General features: G+C 32.9%; 1 protein-coding gene across 1 annotated transcript; it reads right to left on the reverse strand.

The window, feature by feature from the left end:
* Positions 1–286: 286 nt before the first annotated feature.
* Positions 287–6,447, reverse strand: LOC145574607 (protein WVD2-like 3). Its single transcript, XM_081632436.1, has 7 exons — positions 6,240–6,447; positions 3,694–4,156; positions 2,820–2,887; positions 2,260–2,341; positions 2,102–2,173; positions 1,875–1,985; positions 287–911 (listed from the first exon to the last, which is right to left on the reverse strand). Exons 2-7 carry the CDS (start codon positions 4,150–4,152, stop codon positions 642–644), a joined length of 1,062 nt encoding a protein of 353 aa, XP_081488562.1. The 5' UTR covers positions 4,153–4,156; positions 6,240–6,447; the 3' UTR covers positions 287–641.
* Positions 6,448–8,448: the final 2,001 nt, after the last annotated feature.

The following is an 8,448-nucleotide window of genomic DNA, read 5'->3' on the forward strand; positions in this document are numbered from 1 at the left end:
ATGAAAATGCCTTTCAGTTTAAGCTTTTCCCTTGTGAGACTGAGAAGGCTTCTTATTCTGAACCAAAAGAGGTAAAATCGTATGCAACTTTGAATATACGGAAACGAAACATTAGCATCATGCAGTAAAATTACACAAACTTCAGTCAGAAAATCTGATGACATTGCTTACAGAATTCATGAAGCATATATTATACGAAGTACATAAAATCAAGGACAGGACATTAATGCAGAACATGAAAGTACAAGGCAAAAAAGGCATACCAAACCAAGAATTCTGTGTTAACAACAGATAGTTAGATCACATCCCCATTAATCCCACAATCAAACAAGTGAAAAATACAAGGACTTAATGACTTTTTAATGGTATACATTATGTACTATTATAAGTTACAGAGATATACAACACATGTCACACAAAAGAAAAAAGAAACACGGGAAACAAGTCAGTCGAAAAATAATCAAGGTTGAGAGAAAAGGAAAGGAATTTCTTTTCCCAAGTGGAGGTGTTTTCTTTTCCATCTTTCCCTTTCCGTTACCTATTCTTCAGGATAAAGAGCAAAAAAAGGAATAAAAACGCTAAAAAGCCAAGAAATTCCAAAATCTCGACCCACACGATACCACAAGTAAGCCTACTGATCATTAAGAATGAACAGCAATATCCGGGCTGCTCTTCTCTGTAATTTTAGCAGGAGTGTTTTTGGTAGTCTCCTTCACTTGCTTCAACCGACTCTTAACTAGTGGATCCTTCTTCTTAGGAGTAGAGCTATTCGGGGAAGAGCTTTCTCTCAGGTTTCCTAGGCTGCGCCTTGATGCACGTACATTATTCTTATCCTCAGACTGGGAGCTGATTGCATCACTGCAGCTCTTTCGGCGTCCAAATTTAGGTGACACAGCACGAGTTGTAGGAAGCTAGGATACCAATTGAAGATGCAAGTTAGTAAGTTGTACCCTCAAAAACTTTGGTACATTAACTCTGAGAATCAGCTGTGTTATAGAGTCAATAAAAGGCATGTATCTTGGTTTACTATATTTCAGCGGGAAAGAGAGAAATAGAAAGGAGATCCTGCCATATTTTCCACCAACAACAAGCAAATTTTACTTTACTCCTAGTGATCAAATCTATAACCCTAAAGATGAGAAGAGAAATTAGAGAGGTTTGTCCAACATCAAAGAGAACAATAAAAATCAAAGGACACAAAACTTGAATAAATTTCCAAAGCACCAACAGAAGATCCATGAAACAGATGGCTGAATCAATAGATCAAAAGTAATACAGAATTTAGCTTAGTTCCTAATGACAATCTCACATTTAATTGCATTTGAAAAATCGAAAACCTTTCAATACTTGTGTTAAACATAGAGAATACAGATGATTTTCTTTTTTGTATCTTTGGTGCTACAAATGAAGAATATATACTAGGGTGCTAAGGCCATTACTTAAAGCCAGAATATTCCAAGAAGTTGACATTGTAGGAAAAAAACAGGCCAGAACTTGGGATTCTAATTTGCAAATGGAGAAAAAAAATTGCATTTCTCAACGCAACAAAAGGTTGAGATCATAAATGAAGCGAAAGAATCAAAGCCTGTAGTGGACATAAAAATTGAAGCTGAGGCATAGACACCCTAATGCCAACTTCCTACTTCAAAGTATGGCCCAGCCAATGAAGCATGAGAAATACAGACTTCAGACTATTTAGTGACAGCAATGAAACGCAACCAAAAAAAATAAATAAATAAAATTGAGGACCCAGACCCAGCTGCAGAAAGTTGACAGCTTATAAACACAAAAACAAAACAAGATTGCAGCTGAACCATCTAGCCTAGACTTGGATTCTAAGATATGGATGAAAAACAAAAAATATTGACATGTACCTTCTTAAGCTCTTTCTTAGGTGGAGGCTTCTCATAGTAGAAATTGGGAACTGGATTAGCCCTGAACATCATGTTCTTCCTAAGTTGCTTTATAGCTGCTTCTTCATCTTCCTGTATTTGATAGTAAACAAAAAACAAAATATTGACACACGGTTAATAATCTGTATCTACTATCTAGCCAATTTAACATAACTCTTTAAACTTCATATAGGTAAATGGGTATTTACCTTAGTCCTAGCTTCATACTCCCGTTTCTCTGCTTCTAAAGCTTTGCGTTTCTCCTCCAGTTTTGCATAGTACTAGAAAGGAGAAATCAAAATAACTGAGGAATATTTCTAAACCATGAAATACACATCAAATGAGACCTCAGTCTCATCACAAGTACCTCTTTGCGTTTCTCCAAACGATCAGTACAGGTGAATGTAGGAGCTACACCGACAGTAGTTCTGGATCTTGTAGTCCGTGCTCTATTAAAGGTTGGTCAAGGACTAGCAAAAAGTGAAAGATTTCAAACTATAACAAGAAGACTACTTTTTAGACTCTATCCTTGAGTAAAAGCCTACATAAAGAATAGAAACTGCTTATAGCCATATACTTAACATTCAGTCCCAAGAACAACTCCTAATGTGTCTTATTTGACTTTGTTAACTCAGGAAAAAAGTTGCACACTGACTAGATTCCAGAAACCGGATTAAAAGGCAATTACAACAAATGCAGAAGCATAGATGTTGCGGTATTAAGATGGGGTCCAATTGAAGCAAAAAAGATAAATTTTAAAAAAAATATATAAAAATAAATAAATAAATAAATAAAACATGGAACAATTTGACACAAATAAGATACTACAATCACCAACAATCCTCTCATGAGGTTCAACCGAGAAAGGACTTGAAACAGCTGGATAAATATACAAAGACAAACTGATGTAGTTAAAAGAAAGGATACGAAGATGCCACAGACCAATTGTCATCATCGTCTGCAAAAGACCTCCTTGCTACAAATGGGGTAGTCGGCTGCAAAGTAAGCATCAACATTGCAACTGTAAGCAGGTTTCTAAACTTGCATAATGATCAAGTGCCATTTCACAAAATTTGGAAACGAAAATGAACAATGTACAAATTCATCAGAGTCATGAGCCTCTGACTGATCAATATCATAATCTGGTAACACTGACCCAACCCAAAACCTTATCAAAAACTAACGCGGCCCGCCTAAAGAAAACCCAATCTACATTCTAGAAAGCCCACATATAATGAAACATTACTTCAAAAATGCACTTTTAGCCTGCATAACAATGTAGAACTTTCCTTTAACTGAAACCCACCCGAGCCAAACCAGCAAAACTTCACCAAAAGTTGGTTACAAAAAACATTTCAATTCCTCAACTCAAAACCTTTCAGGAAATTCAACCAGCTGGAGGATAAACTAGAACATTCAAGCTGCCCCAACAATATTGAAAGTTGATAATGCAGATGTGAAGTAACCTGGGCAAATATATATAAAAATGTTCTACTATGTGACCATCATAACACTAACAACATGAACAGACTTCTTTATTGAGAATATTTCAGAGGGTGAAAAGAAGACTCCCTAATTTCTCCTCAATAATCCTAAAGTGTTGCTGCAAAAGGACATAATTAATCAAGGTGACAACTGACAAGTTTGCAAATTATTATCTGATATAGAGCACGTGAGCAGCAGGACAGATATATATGACATTATGAATTTCTACTTCCGCAAGATCAAATGATAAGTTGAGAAAAGCTCTATGAGAAATTATAAAATACCACCACCTTAAGCACTGAATTCCATTAGTCACCTGTGATTTTCGGGAAGAGCTAGGAGACTTTGGATTGCTTGGAGATGGAGAAATAGGAGTTTCAGCTGCTCTAGGACTCTCCCACACTTGCTTGTCAACTCTAACATTAGTGGGTTTTTGAGGAGTGTTCATCTTCAAGTTTCCAGCATCTGTTGTTCCAGATGTGGCTTTATCGGGGGAGCTCATCTTCTGATCCTCAGCTATGGGTGACTTGATATCAGGCTTTTCAGTATCGAAATTGATGCTCTTAATGGCCAAAACCTCTTGATTTTCACAGCTGTTTTCAGCACGTGGGACCTCTGAGGTACATTCCTTCACTTCACAATCCTTTAGTTCAATGTTTCCTTCAGGTGCTTTAGGATTTGCCTCCTGATCTGAATCAACAGAGACTTTTGGCTTTACCTTGGCAAAAGAGGACTTATTTTGCTCTATGCGTACACCTGTAACCTCTCTTCCCATTACACTGCACATTACACAACCAGAAAAATGATACTGTTATATCTCCAGGTAAGATTGAGTATAATATTGGTAGCAGATAAGTAGAAACGCCACCACCAAATTATCATTGAATTTATCTAGTTCACTAGTATATTAACGAAAAATTGTACAATACGTTGACCATTTTTATTTGTATAGGAACATATGCTTAATGATAAATCGCAAAAAAAAGCAAAGATGCAAAAGCACATCCACGCACATCTTGAGCATCTTCCTATTCTAGTAACTAACATAAGCAGAGTTGCTCAGAATTCATGAATCCATTTTTTCATCAATTAAGTCATGGTATACAAAAACATTAAAAGAAGAATGCTATTAGCAATGTCCCAAGTAACACACACATGTCAGATTTAAATTTTCTAAACACAACACACCATTCTCAATATCAAATGCTCCTAAAATATCCTTGTCACTAACCCTCATCGCCTTCCTTTCTATATCCAATGATACACCTTCATAGTAATTTTTTTTTTTTTTTTTTTTGATGTATTATGGGAAGGGGCCAAGGGGGAATGAGATGGAAATGAAAATAGAAATAGGTACTTCGGATATATAACAAACAATAAAAATCCTACGTTTAGCAACCAATTATTGGATGATCTATGACCACCTCATAATCCCCATTAAAATTTAAAAAAAAAAAAAAAAATTGCGGAAAATTAGTATTGCATGATCCATGACCACCATAACATCCCCAACAAGATGAGAAACAAAAATCACTCCTAATACTTAAAGTTTATAATTGGTCGGGACTATGAATATCATGGTGGTGACTTTAACCCACATTAATATATTTTTGCATTTTGCAAAATTATTGTTCAACAAACATATGGTAAAAACATACAAGTATTACTTTCTGTTTACCTAAAATTCATATTCTCAGCCCCTTCACCTCCCTTTTTTTCTCGCCAAACAGAATTTTTTATAATAAAAAAATTTATAAAAAAAAAAAAAAAAAAAAAAAAAAAAAAAAAAAAGAAGTATGAATCTTCAAGTGCCATCAATTTCTTCTTGTTTTATATTTTTTATTTTGACGTGAATGCCATCAATTTCATTCAACAGTAATCATTCATTTTTAAATAAAGTATGTAAGAATCATTCCGAAATTCTATCAGGGTTTTACTTGGTCTAATTTGACTTTGAAAGGTAAGACAAATTTTGAAAAATAAAATAAAATAAAAGGATATGATTAATAGAAAAATTAGACATCATAAACAGGAAAATTAGACATCATAAATAGGAAAATTAGCACAATCTAATTAGCAATTAGATCAAACACATAATCATCATAACTTTAAAAAAAATTAAGCATTGGAAAAGAAACTAAAATTATCCATGCCCAAAAAATACAAACAAATTATTTATGCCAAAACAAACAAAATAAAACAAACAAAAATTGCCAACTCAATTATTTTAGGCAGACAATGAGAGGTTTTATTAGGACCCAATGAAAAATCTAACTCAATCCTTAAAAATTTAATAATATTATTAAAAAAAATCAGACAATAAAAAGGGGGAAAATGAAAATCCTTTAAAAAGATAAATGCATGAATATTCCATATATTTGTACCCTCTTCCCCTGCTTTCCCAAAATCACCTCCTTTAATTTCAAAAAAAATAAAAATATATTCAACACCCAGATACAAAAAAAAAATAAACATGGCAAAAAGAATATGAATCCTAAAAAAAATTCCCAGAAAAAGCAAAAAAAAAAAAAAAAAAAAAAGGAGAAATTTTGAGCTTAAATTCTCTTATTCCATAAGATTAGTCTTCAAATTAATGGAAAAAATTAGGGAAATCAGAGCTTGAAAATATTACTCGTATTAAATTTTTCTTATATAAAATAAAAAGAGAAAATTAGAAAAATCCAAGTAATGTAGAAGAGAAAGACAAAAACTTTATTACACCCAGAAAATTAAAAGATAAATCATGATAGATCAAGCAGCATTGCAAACAAAAACAAACAAAAATAAAAACATAAAACAAAAACAAAAACAAAAATAAAAATGAAGAAAATAATAAACGAAAGAAGAGAAATTTGAACTTACGCTTTGGAGCTCGGATCTGAGAAAGATCTCGAACCTCAAGCTTTTTTTTTTTTTTTTTTTTTTTGTTAAACTTGTTTTCTCCTGTTTCTCTCTCTTGCTCAAATGAAAAAGAACCCAATAAATTGGTGAAAAATATTTGATTTTTTTTCTTTTTTTTTGGGTAAAAAGGAGTATTTTTCTGAGAGTGGTGGGATTTTGGAGGAGAGAGAAAAAGGCTTAAACCTGTGGTTTGTCGTGCCGTTGTTTATTTATAGTCAATTCTTTGCCTTTTCTTTCTTTGTTTTTTTTAAGAATTTAACGCCGTTACCTAACTCCATTTTGTAAAAGTCAGTTAAACCCTATTTATTTTTGGCCCCATTTTTAAAAATTGTTACAAACTTACAACAATTGAATTAGGGATCCATCTTCTTAGATACTCCCTCCGGTTTTTTCGAGAAAAACTTAAAATGTTTATTTAAGGGTCTGTTGTATTCAGATTATTTTCAGTTTAGTTCATTTTAGTTCATCTTCAATAAGTTCAGTTTAACTCAGTGCAATTCTTAATTTCCTTCTCTCATAAAATATTCAATTCAGCTCCAATAAGTTCAGTTCAGTCAATCAGAACAGACCCTAAGGGTATAATTGTCACATTATGCATTTAAGTATGGGTAAGTTTGTAATTTCACTGATAAAAAAAGTTAACATTGTTAACTTTCCTAAACACTGCCGTTAACGGAGGACGGAGTATTTGAAGAACGTTAATGGCGAAATTGAAGCTCGCAAGCTGCATCAATGGAGGAGGATGATACCTCTTCCCTTTGGAGTTAACCATGCCCATTATTTTCTCACTTTCTACTAGGGTTTTCGTTTAATTCGGCGGCGAAGTCGTCGAAAATATGGTGATTGACATTGTGGTCCATAAGCAGCTTTAATGTAGGAAAGAAGAATGCATCAATGGAGGAAAGAGGAAAGCATGAGAAGCTTCAACGGCGGGAAGAGGGAAATGGCGTTAATGACGGTTTCTTGGGTAGTTTACAACTAGATGTTGATATGGCTCATTTACTGTTCGAGTTATTTACCAAATGGCCATTTGATAAATATAAAATGTTAATCTTGAAGATCAATGGGGGACGGCTCGGTTTTATTTAAGTGCTCTATCGAAGATTTTGACACTATTTATCAAATATACTTTGATCAATGTTTGTGAATTATACATAAGAAAAAAAAAATAGTACTTCGTATAATCTTGTCTCCGTACATACTTGTTAAAATCTTCTCAATAAGTATTAATAATGTTCAATTGTTTGCGTAAAAAAATGTTTAATTGTTATAATTTATAATTAATGATAATTAAAAATGATATTTGTTAAATATTTACATTAACATGTGTGTCGTGTCACTATCACTTAAAAAACGGAGAGCGTAATGGTGAGAAATTTAAGATTTTAAAATAAATTATATGACATTTTGTATTTTTGTGATTCAACTATCTATATATTAATTCTATAATAAACTTGCTATATTTTTATTTATTTATTTAATTATACACGTGTATTTCTTATTAAAGAACTCTTTAATTGTATAAAAATATTATCCATATCAAGCTACAATTTTTTTTGTTTGAAACGTCAAGCTACAATTTATTTTAAGAAATACTATTATTTTTCTCTCTTGATTTTTTCCCCTACTTTTATCGTTGCCTCTTTTTATAAAATCCCTTTTTTCCATCCCTTTGTTCTTCTCTTCCCCTTCTGTATTATCTCTTCCCCTTCCCCTTCCCCTTCCCCTTCCCTATCCATTATAATTCTCTTAACTATCCACAACTTTGTATTTTCATATAATATATATAAGGAAGCCCCAGTTAGTCAATGAGATAAACAAAAAAAATGTTTATCATATGACATTTTAGTAAATAAAGCAACAAATTTATCCAGTCATCATCAATATAGGATCTGCTTTAATTAAAAAAGTTATTGATTTGGCATATTCTGTTCAGCTTAATTTCAGTTCAATTCAGTTCAGTTCAGTTCCTAATTTCCTTCTCTCAGAAACAATTCATTTCAGCTCTATTCAGCCCCCAGTCAGTTCAGTTATTTTCAGTAAATCTGAATAGGCCTTTATTTACAAAAATGTCATATGATAAACAGTAGGGGTATTCATAAATTGGTCCGGACCGGAAAAATGGACCGGATCGGACCAAATTAATCGGTCCGGTCTTCGGGTCTTGAAA

Source organism: Chenopodium album, chromosome 13 (assembly GCF_948465745.1).
Source record: "Chenopodium album chromosome 13, dcCheAlbu1.1, whole genome shotgun sequence".
Lineage (NCBI taxonomy): Eukaryota > Viridiplantae > Streptophyta > Magnoliopsida > Caryophyllales > Amaranthaceae > Chenopodium > Chenopodium album.